The 17,585-nt window shown below is 55.8% G+C and overlaps 1 protein-coding gene across 1 annotated transcript in view; it reads right to left on the bottom strand.

The window, feature by feature from the left end:
• Window positions 1–5,102: 5,102 nt before the first annotated feature.
• The window catches only part of KIF13B (kinesin family member 13B), a 187,690-nt gene continuing 175,207 nt past the window's right edge, over window positions 5,103–17,585 (bottom strand). The window contains exons 38-40 of the mRNA XM_068974383.1: window positions 12,675–12,737; window positions 8,134–8,983; window positions 5,103–5,389 (exon numbers count right to left, since the gene is read on the bottom strand). Of these exons, the coding sequence (XP_068830484.1) occupies window positions 5,103–5,389; window positions 8,134–8,983; window positions 12,675–12,737 (1,200 nt within the window). The remainder of the gene's footprint in view (window positions 5,390–8,133; window positions 8,984–12,674; window positions 12,738–17,585) is intronic.

The raw sequence follows: 17,585 nt of genomic DNA, 5'->3' as shown, positions 1-17,585 counted from the left end.
CATACCATCCCTGCGCCTCATCTAGAGTCCTCCAAACACGCTTGCCTGGAGGGAACCTCCTCCACCCCCCAGAGCTCCAGGGCCCCCAGCTGGTGGGCACTGCGCTCTAGATCACAACCACGGGGCTCGGCCGGCAACATGAAGCCCAGTGCAGGACGGCGCGCAGCTGTTCCGAGTGATCCAGCCAGGGAGCGAAGGGACACAATGTGACCCCCCCACTGGCACCATCTTAGGGTCTGAGCGACTGGAAACCCCACAGCCTCAGGCAAAGGGGGTCTCATTGCGTTGCAAGAGGGTAAGCAGCCGCTCAAAAAACGAGATTCATCCTAGGAGCTAGATCCATCTGAGATGCTTGCCTCGGAGCAGGACAGCTCCTGGCTGCCAAATGTCTGTCATTATTTGGCAGTGCTTATCTCTGAGAACAAGTCCTGGGCACTTATGAATATAAACAAGTCCCGCCAGGACGTGCTGACTGCTGGCCACCTCCCCATCAGCCCTCCTGGCGGCTGTGGTCCTTACATTTGCAAGTACATTGTATCTCAGGCAAGGTGCTGGCAGTGACTCACCGATGTGGGGCCACCAGCATGCTGGGCTGACCACGTCCTCGCGGGGAGGGTGGGACCCTGGGGCCACCTCAGAAGGCCTGCTCCCCTCCCCAGTGCTGTTTGGGTCCTCGCTGGGTGCCACGTCCTGAGGATGCTGGCGCTTGAGGCAAGCAGGACCCAAAACTTCTGCCATCAGTTTCCACAACCTGTGGAGATGGGACCTGCTGGCACCCACAGCCTTAATCCTCCTCCCCCGAACCCCTTGCTGCAGAGGCTTTGAAGGTCTGCTCACCTGTGCGGCAGTGCAAGGAAGCCCTGCTCCCTGACTGCGGCGTCTGACATGGGGCACGGCACGCAGATCCAGGGGGACATGGAAGCTGAGGCCCAGAGCCGCGACATGCCTGCTCCAGAAAAGTGGCCTTCCACTGAGTTAGCCCAGAAGCTCCAAGTCTAAGGTCATCAGCAAGTTTCTGTTGGTCCTTGGCTCCTGAAAGATATCTCAACTGACCCGCCACAAAACCACATCCGTGACCAAGACTGCCGGGCCCGGGGGTATGTGCTCAGGGGACCTGCTCCTGCCCTGAGCCTCCCCTCTTCCAGTCTCCATGCTGAAAAGCCCCGCCCCATCACTCAGAACCAGGCCACCCCGGCCCCTGGGGGACAGTCTGGGATGAGCTCAAACACCCCCGCCTTGGTGGGGGAGGGGAAAGCACCAGGAGGACCACAGGCGTAGGCAGGAGATCATCTGGCTTTATTTAGAGGCTGTTGGTCATACGGTGGGAAGGCATATAAGGTACAAAATTACAGACGTTTAGTTCACTATACAGTACAGATCATTAAGTCTTTACAGGTCATTACAGAGTCTTTGGATTTTCCTTAACTCCCATTTCACATGTAGGAAATCAACAATCCCCCAATCAAAATCACTTCCTTGTGTGAACCTGTCATATTTACAGAACTCCACACAGAGGCTCCAAAACGCCCCCAACACGATTAATGAGCAGCACGCAGAAGGCACGAAGGGTTCCTCCAAGAAGGGTGCACACAGGGACAAGGGGGTTGGGGTCTCAGGCTGCACAACCTGTCCTGGAGGTGAGGAGTGACAGACAGACAGATGGAGCGGCGACCCTGGGAGCTAGGAGGTGTGAGAGCAGGCAGGCCTCTGTCAAGGGCGGCTCATCTTAGCCCAGAAAACCTCCCAATGGTTTCATAGACAAGGGAGTAATCCAAGAGGAGGGAGAGGAAGGAAGGGGCAGGGGTGCTCCTAAGCCTTTCAGACTCCTCAGGGGCCATTCACAGCTCACTAAGCACACAGGGCCCTTCCTGCCGGCCTCGCCGGCCCGACTCAGCCCCGCAGCTGGGCTTTCTCACCCTCCTGCTCCCTCTGGGCATCAGCCGCCCCCCACGGTCCCCTGGGGTCTGCAAAGCAGGCAGGCCCCGCCCAGCCTTGACCTGTCCTCAGGCAGCCTGGGGGCCCCGACACTCCTGCTGTCTTACTGAATCCCAGAGCCTGACTGGCTGACATTTAAGCAGGTCTGTCAGCGAGTCGAGGACACAAGACAGAGGGAAGGGGGAGCCCCTCCCTCCCGCCCAAACACTCTCCAGCCACACCCTACCCCCAAAACCCTCAGGCCACTGCCCTGCTGGCGGCGCTGATGGATGAGGGTGCCTGGGGCGGCCTGCGTGTTGCCCTGGCCATGGGGACAGCTCACCAGGAGGACCAGTGACGTGGCCTTCCTAGCACAAGCATGGGCCCAGACTCGCTTCATTCTGAGAAAACCCCAGGAGAGCCGGGGGCTACAGACTTGGGAGCAGCAACAGAGTTCTCCTTGCGGGAGGAAGGACCACCTCTGCACACAGGGGCCCTGGCCACTGGCCCCCAGTCCCAACGGCACAAGGCCAAGGGCTCTAAGGAGATGCTGCCTCACTGGGTAGGGACACCAAGCCCCAGTGAGTGCGGGGCAGGGCTGGTAGGAGACGCTCAGGCAGAGGGAACTGGGAATGTTTGAAAGGCAGGCCCCGGGAGAAAGAGGGGTGAGGCCTCCAGGGACAACAGGGCTGGAAGGAGCTGACCCACATCACCCAAGGCTCCTCTCAGCCTCCGCAAGCTCCAGCCAAAAACCTGCTCAGGGCAGTGGCCCTGCTGTCGTCTCACCCACTTTAGCTCAACCAACAACAAAAAGTGCAGCCTCTCATCCCCCAGCTGTCCACACCAGGCCAGTTCTGAGAGGCTGTGACGCCCGTCGCGGGGCAGATGTGCCCCAGCAAGTACTGGGCTCCGTCCATGAGGATCACAAACACCCCAACCACTTTCTGGTTCCCCACATTGTCTCTGCAAGTGTGGGGTGCACAACTTTCTGCCCCTGGGCAGCTCACGGAGACTGGGAGCAAGGGCCGCCCTCCCAGGGACAGGAGGGTGTCCACAAAGGAGGATCTCACACTGGAAACAGATCTGAAGGAGAATGTCTATGTTGGGAAGGATGTTGCATAGAAAAGCTGACACAGAATTAAGAGCACTGAGTTCAGGCACACGCCTTGCCTGGCAGGGGTTCCCCCAGCAGACCAGTGGAGGACAGAAGGGAGTGCCAGGGGTGCGACCCCCGGCCCCCTGCAGACCTGGGGCTCTGGCAGCCCTGGCCCTGAAGGAAGGAGACAGGCTTCTTGTGGCGGAGGGCAAACCACCAGCCTGGAAGCTGCACCCGGGGAATGAGGAAGATGCCTTCTGCCCGGGTCAGGGCACCTGTCATGGGGGAGCCCCCCACCCCTCCCCAGAGCCCCCGGCCAGCTATCCGCTGGGGCAGCAGATGGGAGCAAGGGCACACCGGGCCAGGTCACTAAAACCTGCAGACTCCGTGCCGGGCTGCTGTGCCCTGGGCGCACGGAGGTCTAGGTGGGCTGGGAGCCGCTTCTCGGGGACACAGAAAGAGCTGGGACGGGGAATCAGAGGCTGGGGCTCCCACACACTGGAAAAACCAGTAACTCTCCTTGGTTTCAGCCTGTTCACTGTGAGAACCCTTCCAGTTCCCAAGCTCGGAGTACTTGTTGAGACAAAGGGTGCGATCTTAGACTCCCGGGCCTGTCCCCCGTTCTAAATCGGGCCAGGACAGCTTGGGGTGGTGAGCTCTTGTTCTGGGCGGGCGAGCCCATAGCCGGCAGAGCCTGCACGCGGCTCCATCCTGTCCCGCGGTCCCGGAGGCACAGGAGGAGCACGCGGGCCGCCTTCAAGTGAGGGGCTTCATGTTGCTAGAGAACCGAGTTTCGTTGTTCTTTTTTTTCAAGCTTTCTGGCTATCATTTTTAAGAGTCTAAACACGAGAACTGAAGAGGCAGCCTAGAATGCTGTATGCAAACTCCAGCTCCAAGCTTCCACCCCCGACTATACGGTGTCCCCAAATCTTGCTCACAGCACAGGCCCAGTGGCTCCCGTGATGACAGGCAGGGAGGCAGCCGGATGTTCGTCACCAGGCCACTGACCACCACCTTGGTAATTCGAGAAGCACTGATGGAAAAAGGGCTCAGGGCCAGGGCTGACTGGCCCATGGCTCCTAGAGGTCCCCGGGGGTGAACCCCGCCAGGCTGCAGCCCTGGGCTGAGCGGGGCATCAGGGCACAGAACTGCCATGAAGCTCAACTTGTCTAAGGACCCTCCCAGACCCCGAACTGCACCAAGGAAGGCCGTGACGCCTCTGAACGCAGAAGCACAACCACCACCTCCTCCCGTTTTTGCTGTCAGCGGAGAGTAAGGCCACTTGTGCATCTGTGTTTAAGACACAGGGAGGAGGTGAGTGTCCTCTGGCCCCTCCAGGAACCCCCATCTGAGGCAGCAGGCTGGCCGTTCCGCAGCGGTCACGGAGGCTGGTGATGTGCAAGGTGGGCCCTGGGCACCAGTACTGAGCGGACGATTGTGGCTCGCGAACAATTTTAGATTTTGAAAAAATAAATATAAATAAATATATTCCAGGAACTCTGTGAAGGGAATAAATGGCAAAGAGAGAAAACTTTCCAGGTATAAAGACGCTGAAACACCCACAAAGACACCTCTAAGAAACCCCATGGAAAGAAAGAGGGAAAGAAGGGGCAGGCCCGGGGCCCAGGCACTTAGAGGAGCCGGCACTTGGGGGTGTTGGGGGTAACTGGGGTGCAAGCCAGGACTTGAGGCGCTGGGGGCCACCTCCATAGAAGTGAAAAGGCACTAGTTAACAATTATGTTTTAAATTAAGAGGTTAACGGGGTCACCAGAATAGAACAAAGAGCAACAGCAGCCGTGAGTGGGCGGCCCCAGGCCCAGGGAGACCACGGGGACCTCACCCTGGGCTCCTGAAACCTTCCACCTGAGGTCCAGCTGAGATGCGCCCTCACCCCCAGGGAGAGGGCGAAACGGGGCGGGGTGGGAGGGGTGGGTGGTCACCAGCCCCATGTCACCGTGCAAAAAGCATTCCTGGCCTGTCTCCAGGGAGAGCAGCTGGAGGGCCCCCCAGGACTGTCCCCACAAAGGCTTGGAGGGGCCCGGCGCCCTCTGCCCATCACCCCGGAAGGATGGGAGGCAACTGCCCCGCCACTCAGCTGGCCCAGGACTTGCGGTTCTCGGGGTTTCCGTGGCCACGCTCGGCCCGCAGTGCCGTGCCCTCGGTCTTGGCCAGCGCTGCCGTCAGCGAGGCCAGGTTGGTGGCGGAGCCGGAGAGCAGGCCACTCCTGCGGGGCTCGGGGGCGCCCTGCAGACGGAGCCCGGCGCTGCGCCTCCGCCCCGCGCCTGCTGCCCTGCGCACGCGGCCCGGCCTCACCAGCAACCCGTAGCCGGGGTTGCACTTGAAGTACTGCCTCCCGCCGATGGAGCCGTCGTTCTTACCTGCAGAAAGAGAGGACGATGTGGAAGCGGTTCCCAGACCCAAGGGACCCCCATGTGCCCGAGGAGCTGTGCCCCGTGGAAGGCGTGGGGCCTGGGCAGTGCCTCCCAGCAGCACCGGTGGTCACTGCAGACAGATCTCAGCGGCCTCAGACACGGTCAAGGCCTGGCCACTTCTGATGCCCACGTGCCAAAGCAGAGCCCGCTCTTCCCCCTCGGCACTGACCGTTTTCAATCTGGACAGTCAAAATGCAAACCAAGCAAGGAGGTTGTGAGGTAGAATGATTATTTTTTCTAAATCTATTGGATGGAAACTGGCAGATTACCAAACTGAAGCTAGAGAGATGCGCTTCCTGGTGGCTCAGTGGTAAATCCACCTGCCATGCAGGAGACTCGGGTTTGACCCCTGGGTCAGGAAGATACCCTGGAGGAGGAACGGCAACCCACTCCAGGGTTCTTGCCTGGAGACTCCCACGGACAGAGGAGCCAGGCAGCTACAGCCCACGGGGCGGCAGACAGTAGGACCCAGCTGAGAAACTAGAGAGCAGCGGCTAGTGAGCTGCCACCCTGGTGTGCCAAGGCACGGAGACGTTTCCTTCATACAAGCAAACAGAAAACGCTTTAGGTGAAGCACAGCACAGGGCGGGGGATGAGGACTGGGTCCCTGATCCCTACGTGCCCACCAAGCTTCCACTCAGGGAACAGCTGCCCTGCCCTGGGACACACTGGCAAGAGGGAGAAAGGCAATCAGGCCGGCGGAGCTCAGTGTGTTGGACGCAGAGAGCCCCCTGTGTCTCCTCAAGAGAAAGTACGTCCACACAAAACTTGGATGAGTACTCCCCGCTGCCTCACTCGCAACGGCCAAAAAGTGGAAGCAACCCAAATGTCTACCAACTGACAAGTGGATGAACACCACGGGGCATCCTTACAGTGGGATCGCATGGGCCATGAAAAGGAGCAAGTGCTGACAGGCCGCAACCAGCTGAGCCTGGGGCGCTCGAGAGGTGAAATAAGCCAGCCACGGAAGCTAGGGCCTCTGTGACTCCACGAGTATCGAAGTCCAGATTAGGACCTTTCATATCAATTTTGACAAACAGTATAGATTCATGGTTTACCTGGGGCTTGGGGAGGGGAGTGTCTTGCTAATCGACATACAGCTTCTTTTGAGGGGGGGATAAATCCATTGTAGGTCCATCTAGTCAAGGCTATGGTGTTTCCAGTGGTCATGTATGGATGTGAGAGTTGGACTGTGAAGAAGGCTGAGCGCCAAAGAATTGATGTGTTTGAACTGTGGTGTTGGAGAAGACTCCTGAGAGTCCCTTGGAATGCAAGGAGATCCAACCAGTCCATTCTGAAGGAGATCAGCCCTGGGATTTCTTTGGAAGGAATGATGCTAAAGCTGAAACTCCAGTCCTTTGGCCACCTCATGCGAAGAGTTGACTCATTGGAAAAGAGTCTGATGCTGGGAGGGATTAGGGGCAGGAGGAGAAGGGGACGACAGAGGATGAGATGGCTGGATGGCATCACCAACTCAATGCACGTGAGTCTGAGTGAACTCCGGGAGTTGGTGATGGACAGGGCGGCCTGGCGTGCTGCGATTCATGGGGTTGCAAAGAGTCGGACACGACTGAGCGACTGAACTGAACTGAAAACCCATTGTAAAATCAGGTTGCACAACTCTGGAAATATAGTACGAACTGCTGAACTGTACCCTTTAAACTTCTGGATTTTTTGTTATGTGAACTGCATCACAATAAAACTATTTCCAAAAAACAAAAAAAACCTGCAGTTCATTTGCTATATACAATGTAGCTAGACCTAGAGGGCATTATGCTAAGTGAAATAAGTCAGATAGAGAAAGACAAATACTGCATGTTATCTCTTAAGTGTGGAACTGAAAAAATAAAACAAAGGACTAAAACAAAACAGAAGCAGACTCGCAGGTGCAGAGAACAAACCGAGGTTACCAGCTGGAAAGAGGGAAGCGGGAGGGCCAAGACAGACGTCGGGGATTAAGAGGCACGAGCTACTGTGTGTAAAATAGGCTACAAGCATACATCATATGGCACCTGGAACACAGCCAGTGTTTTATAATAACTTTAAATGGAGTATAATCTATAAAAATTTTGTATCACCAGTTTGTACACTGGAAACTAATACTGTAAATCAACTGTATCTCAGTTTTTAAAAAACAACAGGAAAGTAATTCTTTAAGCCCTGCCCTCAGTTTTTCTGCAAATCATGATGTCTTGGCTTGGAGGTGAGCCGTTCTATACAGGAGACTCACCTCTCCTTCCATCCTCCTGCTGGGGGCCCAGGAGCCTGGGGGTGTCTGGGGAACACCTGAGGCATCTGAGCCTCCACGCAGGCGTCAGACTTCGCAACCTGAGCTAGCACAGCACACAGAGCTGCTATGGCAGTTCAGACGCAGCTGTTTCTGGGACTAAAACCTAAACCCCAGGATTTAAATTCATTATTGAATTAATATTTAGTAGCTTTCAATGAATGTCTTAAGCTTCTGACAAATCTCTGCAAGTTATAAAAAGAGAGAGAATGTGACTCTTAAAACACTTAGGAGAGCCTTATCTAGTGAAAATTCCTGATTTTGAGAAGTGTTAACTGCGGGGCTCAGAGAGGTCAACGATGTGCCCAAGGGCATACAGCAGGTGCTAGGCAGCGCCCACACTTCTCAGCTAGACTGCAGTGGGCACGGGGGCAGGCACCTGTCCCAAACTAGCATCACTCACCTGAAGGTAAGTCCAGCTCCACTCCAACCCAGGTGCCCTCCTGGAAGTCGGTGGGCCCCACGTATCTCACGATGCCCGTCTTGCTGGTGCCCACCGTCACATATTCTCCTTCCTTGAGCCACTCTGGGACCTCACTGGCTTCTTCAGAATCCGAGGAGACTTCCAGCTTTCCCAGGGCCTGAACCCCAGCGCTGCCATCCCCCAGGTCCGCCGAGGCCGGTGGGTCCTCCGCTGTCCCCGAGGGCCCGCCGGGGTCCCCGCCAAGCATGCGCGTGAACGACTTCAGCTCCGAGGTCCGCACCTTCTGGATCCTGAACGGAGAGGCGGGAGCGGGCGGCTGGAACCGGGGGTCTGAGGGCGGCGGTGGCCTGGAGACATCAGGCTCTGGGCTGGGGACTGGTCTCCCCTGGGGCTGGGTGTCCTCTGGCTTCTGGGAGGCGGCAGGGTAGCTCCTGCTCGCCTGGTTGGGTGGTGGTGGCGGGCCTGCTGGCTGGTTCTGCTTCTCTGCAGACACCCCGGCTGGAGCCAGGGCTGCACCGCTGCCTGGTGTCTTTCCCTCCACCGAGGCGGCCGGGGGCTCGAGGGTGGCCAGGCCGGGGCCCGGAGGGGTCGAGGCCATGGCATCCAGACCCGGGCCACAGGCATCCGACAGGGTGGCGGTGGAGACGCTGTGCGAGAAGTAGCCACTGGATGCTTCGCTCAGGGGGCTGGGGGGCCCATCCCCACCCTCGGGGGCCGGGGAGGTGGGTGTCACTCTCGGGGGTCCATCACAGGTCTTGGGCGCAGGGGTGGCTGGCGGGGCCACAGGCATGCTGGGGGCCACGTGCGGCCCCCCGTTCTCCCGCTGAGCCTGGAAAGGGGAGAGTTCAAAGTTAGGCATTCCTCCCGAAAGGCTCAAGGCCAATCCTGCTGTCGGTGGAGACAGACAGCTCTGATGGTGGAACTCGAGTGGTCTTGCAGCAGGGCGGAAGGTTCCCACATCAGCTCTCCGTGCGACCTCTGAGCACGGATAACAGACGCCAACAGGCTGCAAGCCACTGCTGCCCCTCCCTGCCCTGACCCGGGCTGAGCAAGGCACCCCCGAGTGCCCCTCATTGCCGCCCCCTTCCATAAAGCACAGCTCCTATAGCTGCCTATGATAGTATGGTTTCTAGTTAAGAATTACACATTTGGTCTGAAATGTCTTGTTTCTTGGTAGAGAACTCCTAAAACACCTGGGGTTTCCCAAATGCTATGAAGGTTTCCTGATACTCATAACAAGCACCTTACGACCACATCTAAGTTTATGTTAAGGGGGGTGACTTTTGGAAAACCCCCAAGGGAGGGGCTGGTTGCCAAGGGGACCAATCACATGACTAGAAGGGTGTACGTTTCCATCCCATCCCTGACCTCTGGGAAGGGGCTGGAGGCTGACTCACTCACCAGTGGCCAACGCTTTAATCAACCATGCCTATGTAATGACCTCCACAAAACCCCCATAAGAACAGGGTTTGGAGAGCTTCTGGGCAGGAGAACACGTGGCGATGGGGGCAGAGCGCCGTGCCCTCCCCTGCAGGTCTCTCCCACCTGGCTGCTCCTATGTTACATCCCTGTCTAATAAACTGATAGTCTAGTAAGTAAAATGCTTCTCTTGGGTCCGCTCCAGCAAATTCACTGAACCTGAGGGAGGGATCAGGGGATCCTCTGGTCTGGAGCCCGTGGGACCTGGTTCTGAAGTGGGGGCAGTCTTGTGGGGCGGAGCCCTCAAGCTGCGGGGATCGGATGCTGTCACCAGGTAGACAGGGTGGGGGCGGAGTTAACTGTGGGACACCCCTGCCTGGTGGTGGGAATGATGACGTGGGGCGGCAGCTGGGCAGTGTGGTACAAGATGGGCAGGAGAGCCTTCACATAAAACACGGCACATGTGAACACCCGACTCCCTCTTACACCTCCTGCACTCAGGCCCGGAGCTCCGCTCTCTTAGGAACGGACCCCCCAACCAGCACCAACTTCCTGGGGACGCTGAGAGGATAGCTGGAGGCCAGCAGAGCACGCTGCTCCTGCAGAACTGAAATGGTGGCCTCCGCAAGGGATCCAGACATGCCAGAGCACAGCTCGGCAGGAAGCAACAACCCTGAGGCCTGCGGGGCCAGGAGGCAGGGCAAGAGGAGGGACAGAGGCTGCCTGCAGGCTGTACCCTTCCCCTGAGAGGCTGTCTTTCGAGACGCTGCTCAAGGCTGGTCCCACGGCCCGCGTCAGGGTCACCGATCCTGGAGACTCGTGGGCCGAGGAGCAGCCAGCCCGGCGAGCAGGGCTGAGTGAGGCCGGAGCTGCGCTGGGCTCCCCGGCTCTCAGCCCTGGGTCTGACTCACTCCAGCAGAGCTCCACGGGCCCTGCCGCTCTCGGGTGTTCCTGCCGTGGTAACTGCAGCCACCGGAGGCGGCGGCAGATTATCTTTCTGTTCCTGATGCACCATGACAGGGAATGGGAGACGGAGTGGGAAGCGGGCTGTGGGGCGAGAAGGGTGCTGCTCAGAAAAAGAAATATGTTCTCAATATTTACGGAAAGATTATTTATCTTACAGGAATGGCCATTTTCCATTTGAAATACAGGATTTATTTGAACTGGGAAACAGCTGAGATCTATAAGTCTCTTACAGTTACTTGGCTTAACTCAGCAGTTTGATAAATCATGCATTTTCACGTGAATTGTCATTTATATTCCTGTCTCTGGAGGCCCTCCTTCCCCCACAAGGCACACTCTCAGGGTACGAAATTAACGGCACCTCTTGAGATTAACAACCCATTTTTGTGATGGATCTCTGGGCTGCAAAATTTACTAAATCCAGTAGATCAATAACTGTCACCAGCATAAATACTCTAAAAGACGAGGCAATCCTTCAATCATTTTTCTTTCGCAACTTGTACATGTTTTATTTATCCTTTTCCATTCTATTTTTAGTCTCACTGACCAGGCAGGGAAGAATACACAGCAAAATTTAGGAGACTCTGAAGTCTGAACAGTAACCATGGTTCTGACATAGTCCGCAGTTACCTGCTCCCTGGGGATAAGGCCATCCCCCAGTTGCAGGATCTGCTGAAGGAAAGACTTAGTCCTGAGGAGTGGACAGCTCAGGGACAGTGCCTCAGAGCCCCATCAGCTTCTACCCCATCAGGTTTCACTGTGTCCTCTGATGCGGGCCAGGAAGGACTTACTTTACAAGGCCCAGAGAGGCTATTCACCCAAAGCCTCCAGTAAGGGAAAAGCCGGGGATCAGAGGTCAGATCCACAGTGACAGGAAAGAGGAGACGGCGGGGGCGGGGGGCTGGAAGGTGAACGCTGATTACCCCGGTTCTTGGTTCTTTTCCGCTGAGCCAAGCGCAGCTCTGATCCTTCCGCTTTGGCACTGTGGGTTCCCACTCAATTGGAGTTGCTATGTGAGTGGGAATCTCCCTACCTCTCTGGGTCACAGTTTAGCACAGACATTCCTAAGGCTGCCGGAAAGCCTGGATCTGAGCAAACCCTCAGGGAAGCTCCCTCGTGTAAGGGTCTGCCTTTGCCCCACTGGCCTGGGAGCCCCAGTTCTGCCTTGAGAAATCATTAACCCGACTCATGGGGGCTGGGGCGGGGGCAGCTCTACCTTTGGTTAAATTCGTGAACACCTAAGATTGAAATGGGCCATGCAGAAAGGAGTGAACTCTTGGACATCTGAATTATCTTTCAAATTATTTGGCCTCTTTTGCTCCTGTTTTCAGAGAAGGCAATGGCAACCCACTCCAGTCCTCTTGCCTGGAAAATCCCATGGACGGAGGAGCCTGGTAGGCTTTGGTCCATGGGGTCGCTAAGAGTCAGACACGACTAAACGACTTAACTTTCACTTTTCACTTTCATGCACTGGAGAAGGAAATGGCAACCCACTCTAGTGTTCTTCCCTGGAGAATCCCAGGGACAGGGGAGCCTGGTAGGCTGCCGTCTATGGGGTCGCACAGAGTTAGACACGACTGAAGTGACTTAGCAGCAGCAGCAGCAGCTCCTGTTTTAATAAATAAAAAACTTCCTATGGAAGACACAGCATCTCCTCAGAGGATGAATGGCACAGTGGGAGAAAATAGATTTGCTATTCATAAGATGAGAAGTGCTGTTCATCTGTGGGAGATCATAAGAGATGATTTTCTCCCCCAGCTTAGCGTCAGTCTTTTCACGCTGATATCATGAATCAGAATAAAATGTAAAACTGAGAATTAAGCCAACACTTGGGATAAGGAGATGGTTCTGTTTATAGAAATCGCCTCTGCCTAGCAGTGGGCTATTAAAACAGCAGACTACATTAGCAGTCAAGCACCTAAGAGTTTAGCAATCATATGATTAACAAGTTGAAAATAGAAAAGTATAACAAGCAAAACAGAGAGGGAGAAGACAGTGACCTACATTACGGTTCATTATCGAGACGGGAATGCTGAAATTAAAAGCCACGGGTGTGGACTCCACAGTTACAGCACTGGCACCACCCACCGTATGTGGGACAGCCACAGAGAAGGCACCACCCGGCCCGACCAACTCACCTCAGCCATCCTGGGCGACCCGACGTCCGGAAGGGCCGACTGCACCATGATTCGGGGCACGGGCTGAGGAAACAAGGGAGCGAGTGGGCTCGGGGGAGCAGGGCAGACAGAACCAGAGAAGCCTTCCTCTGAACAGACGGGAGAGCTGTCAGGAGGACCCACCCAGAGGGAACTTCTACAGCTTGTAGGGATTCTGACAAGTCACTGCCTGGCAGGGCTGCCAGGGGCTGGGCAGGGGTGCTGTGCTGGAAATATACAAAGCCAGGAGCAGAGTCAGTGGCCCAGCGACACTGGACACGGGCTAAAGACAGTAAGGAGTTGGAGGTGCTCTCTTCGCTTGCGCATGGCACGTGTTAGCCAGGGGCTGTATCTGTACCTGGAGCTCTCCGGGTGGCTCAGTGGTAAAGAACCCACCTATCAATGCAGGAGACATGGGTTTGAGCCCTGGGTTGGGAAAATCCCCTAGTGAAGGAAATGGGAATCCACTCCAATATTCTTGCCTGGGAAATCCCAGGGACAGAGGAGCCTGGCGGGCTACAGTCCCTGGGGTCGCAGAGTTGGACACGACTGAGCACACATGAGTATCACTTATTATCTGTACTTGGGAGCATTCAGGACCTGACAGAGAGATGCGACAGGACAGAAGATCGGGAAAGGCTTCAGGGGAGGTGGAGCACAAACCCAGCCTTGCCCAGCCAGGGAGACTCCCGGTCCAGAGGAGCGCAGGCCAAGCCGTCACAGGCAGCGAGGGGGATGAGGACGGACGCCAGTGTGGCTGGAGCAGAGGGACAGGCATGCGAGCAGAGGCTCTGGGGTCTGAGCCAAGCTCCTGGGCAACGGCGAGGACCCCCAGAGCTCCTGGGCAGAGCGGGCAGAGCGTGAAGAAGACCAACCTGCCGGTGGAAGGCAGACTGGCTGCAGAAACAGTGCAAGAGTGAGGCGGGCAAGCGACAGGCGCCAACAACAGAGCAGGGCTGACGGGATAAGAGCCTGAACTGATGCGCACAAGTGGTATCACACGAGTGGAGCCGGTTCCTTACGGACGTGTGTCAAGGAACAGCTTTTTAAAACAGAGCTGAAAACCACACAAACACTAGCCCCAGAAGAAAGAAAAGTCGGGAGGAGGATCTGGTAACCCTGAAGGAGTCGGCAGCTGCTGCGTTCACAACGGCAGGTGGGCACAGAGCAGACGCAACCACCTTGGAGAACCCTGGGGCCTGCCACGCTCTGCATTTATTTCCCCGACCAAGGTCTGGCCCCTTCCTGGGCCTGCCTGCTCTGAAGCGCAGGTCTGGAGGTCACCTCAGAGAGCTCGGCTCTAAGAGGGCTCCGTCCGGGCCAAACACCTACCCTCAAACCCATTTCACAGGAGGTGTCAAAGCTGGGTGACGGGGTTTGTTGCCACGCAGTACCTTGATCTGTCTAGTCTGCCTGGCCTGGGACCCTGATCTGTCTAGTCTGCCTGGCCTGGGACCCTTTTCAAGTCCCTTCCTCCAGCCCGGAGCATCCGGTTCCTCCCAGGTCCCAGGTGTGTCTGGGTGCCAGGGCTCCTCTGATGTCATGCCTCCCCAAGAGTCTGCAGGCATGAAGGCTGACGCCCCAAGTCTTGCTTCCTTCCTAGCAGCCCAGACTCTTAACTGAAGGGAGAAAAGTCCATCTGGAACGAAACAGCCCACAGAGAAGAGTGTCGACCTACATTCATACACCAAACAGCTGCGTTTTAGCAAAGGTACTGCTACAGCCCATTGTGCCCTGGGACAGCCTCTGGGAGAAAGGTGCGAGAAGCGATTAATTCTGCTAGGGGTACGGGAACAGCAGCAGCATCTGAGAAAAAGGCCCAGAGACAGTGAAGTGGGCCATGGCAGGAGATATAGCCACACAGCTGTGCAGATGTGGGGATAAACTAAGGGAAGACACGCTCTACCCTGCAGACACTGGGGGGCACCTCGGGGTGAAGGCCCGGGAGAGCCAGGGTCAGACATGGGTTTAAGAAAGACAATGGAACGTTCAGAACCAGGCCTGAACCCCCCAGCCTCTCCCTCGACTCCCTGACCAGGAAAGACCCCCATGCCTCCCACCCAGCTCCCGTCACACATCTTGCCTGCCCCAGGCCTCCTTTCAGGGATTCTCCGTTTCGAGCACGTACCCTCCAGTCTGTCTTACGGTCCCTTCAGTGCAGGGGCTAGCACCTTCATTTTTATCTTCCCCATTGTGTCCGAAGCCCCCCACGAATGGAAAGGTGTTCAGACCATATCTCTCAGTAAGGGCAGAAAAGTTTGTTAAGCTAGAACCCCAAAATACTTACATTCTTCAGTTATATCTTATTAAAACAGACAAGAGTCAGATGAAACATTCTCCTTTAAAGCACAAAAACGTAAAAATCCCACCAAGATGGAGCTACAGCCACCCAGGATGAAACCTTTTCTATGTCCTCCTAAATGGGGTAACAGAAAAATATACTTTTCTTTATGATTCAGAATAATTTTTAAAACATCCAGTAAATGCTTGGGAAAGTATCTGCTTGACTGGGATGCAATACTGGAATCCAGCAGAGGCACAGGGCTTCCTGAGGGACAAGGCCCCAGTTTCGTGGCTCCAGGCTTCTATGCTGAAGACCTCACGCTTCCCCTCACTGTCCCTCATTCTCCACAACCACTTCTTTCCACAACCCTCCCCCACCCCCCGCCACAACCACTTCTTCCTGAGTAGCTCAAACAGTAATGAATCTGCCCACAATGCAGGAGACCTGGGTTCGATCCCTGAGTCAGGAAGATTCCCCTGGAGAAGGACATGGCAACCGACTCCAGTATTCTTGCCTGGAGAAGTCCACGGACAGAGCAGCCTGGCGGGCTATATAGCCCATGGGGTCAGAGAGAGTCAGACATGACTGAGCAACTAACACTTAAACTTCTTGATCAGGCAACAGATCTGCTCTGTAGAGACATCCGCCCAACCCCTAGATACACCTGAAATGGCTGGAACCTATGTCAACAGTAAGATCACATCAGGTCTGAGTGGGTCCTGAGGGTAAACTCAGGTACTCCAGTCACACCTACTTCTCCGCTTCACACACTAGGCACTTCATGGTGCCCCCTCCTAGGAATGGCGGCCAGACAGCAGCTCTGGGTGGCAGAGCATCACGGTAGAGTGTTCTCCAGCAGAGTACATGCTCAAGAGGGTGGCGGCACAGACACACGGACCACAGGACTGGCCGCAGACTAGTTTTCATGGAAGCTGTGTGACAAATGCATAGGGATCCATCACAGTATTCACTCTGTTTTTGTGTATTTCAAATTTTCCCACAATACTGCCCTGCCTGACAAACTCCACTGGGGCTCTGCCTTAGTGGGGCTCTCCTTCATCTCAACAAGGACTCAGGGACTTCGCTGGTGGTCCAGTGGTTAAGAATCCACCTGCTAATGCAGGGGACATGTGTTCAGTCCCTGGTCCAGGAAGGTGCCATGTGCCTCGGAGCAACTGAGCTGGTGTACCACACTGCCAAGCCTGCACTCTGCGACAAGAGAAGATGCGCCAGTGAGAAGCCCGTGCCCCATGACCAGAGAGCAGCTCCCAGTCACCGGAACTCGAGGAGGCCCGAACATAGCACTGGAGATCCAGCACAGCCTCCCCCCAGAAAATAAGTAAATAACTCTAAAATATTTTAAATACTTAAAACAGAAGAAGGACGGACTCAGGTCTCAGGTGCACAAAGTGTTGCAACAGTGCTGTGGGAATACGAAGACCAGAAGGATACAGGATCCCTCTTAACAGGGCAGCAATCCAGTCTGGGGGAAGGACGCGTATGCAAAAAGCGGAAACATCAAGGAAGATGACAGGCGTCGGAATGAAAGTTTCCAGGCAGAGAAAGTGCGGAGGAGGAAGGGGTTATCCGGGGACCAGACGGAGAACACCTCCATGGGGGTGACTGCACCTGGAGACAGACCCTGAAGACACAACGGCTCCCTGGGGGGGCCAGGCGACCCATGAAGAGTGCCGCGACAAGGGCAGGCTGCCCTTTCTGTCTGGAGGCTCCCTCCTCTCACTCCCCTGCCCGGGGAAAGCTTCCCAACCTTCCAGGAGGTCTTCAAGAGAGGGAAGGATCTGGAGTGACCAGAGCTGGGCAGAGGGAAAGGGAGGTCAGGCTGTGCGGAGAAGGCCCTGTAAGCTTGGGGTGGATTTTCACAGGCAACGAAGAGCTACCAAAGGAACTGAATGAAGCGGTGCTAAGAACTAGGCTTACAGAAGATCATCCCTAAAGGAGGAGACAGGAAATTTGGAGAAATCCATTAAGCAGTTGCGTCAGCGGTTCGGCAGAGCACCAGAAATGTGAGAGCCTGAACTTGGACGATAAGAGGAAAAGGAGAGAGAAAGGAGGATTCGGAGATGTGAAGGCGGCCAGCAAACAAACACCTGGAGACAGCCAGGGGCGAGAGTGAGAGGCGGCGCCGGGAAGAGCGGGCGACAGCGCGAGCGGGGCGCGTGCCCCAGCGGGAGGGCGCACCAGCTTTCTGTGTCAGGCGGGCGACGGCCTCCGGTGAATTCAGCAACCTTACTACGGGCACCAAAAATACCTACAAAGTGTGCTGAACTCTCCAGCGTGCGATCTGTCCTTCACACAGAAGGGCTCACATTTCCAAATGGTACTGTTTGCATTTTAATGCTCCTCTGCATACCCCCCATGCAGGCGGCTGCCTATTTCAAGAGCTCAAAACATTTCAGATCATAAGTTCATTAATCCGTACGACACATCTGGTAACTATTAATAAAAATGACTGCAAAGTATTTTGCAGCTATAAATATTAAGAAGTCCCATGAGGAGTGTGAATGTAAGTATAATTATCTACATTTCACACTTCAGAAAGCGAGGCTCAGAGGCATTCACCTAACGGTTAAAGGCTGGACGGCTACACC

The sequence above is a fragment of the Capricornis sumatraensis genome, chromosome 6 (genome assembly GCF_032405125.1).
Source record: "Capricornis sumatraensis isolate serow.1 chromosome 6, serow.2, whole genome shotgun sequence".
Classification (NCBI taxonomy): domain Eukaryota; kingdom Metazoa; phylum Chordata; class Mammalia; order Artiodactyla; family Bovidae; genus Capricornis; species Capricornis sumatraensis.
Note: the sequence above shows the minus strand (reverse complement) of the source record. Positions and strands in the feature narration are given on the sequence as shown.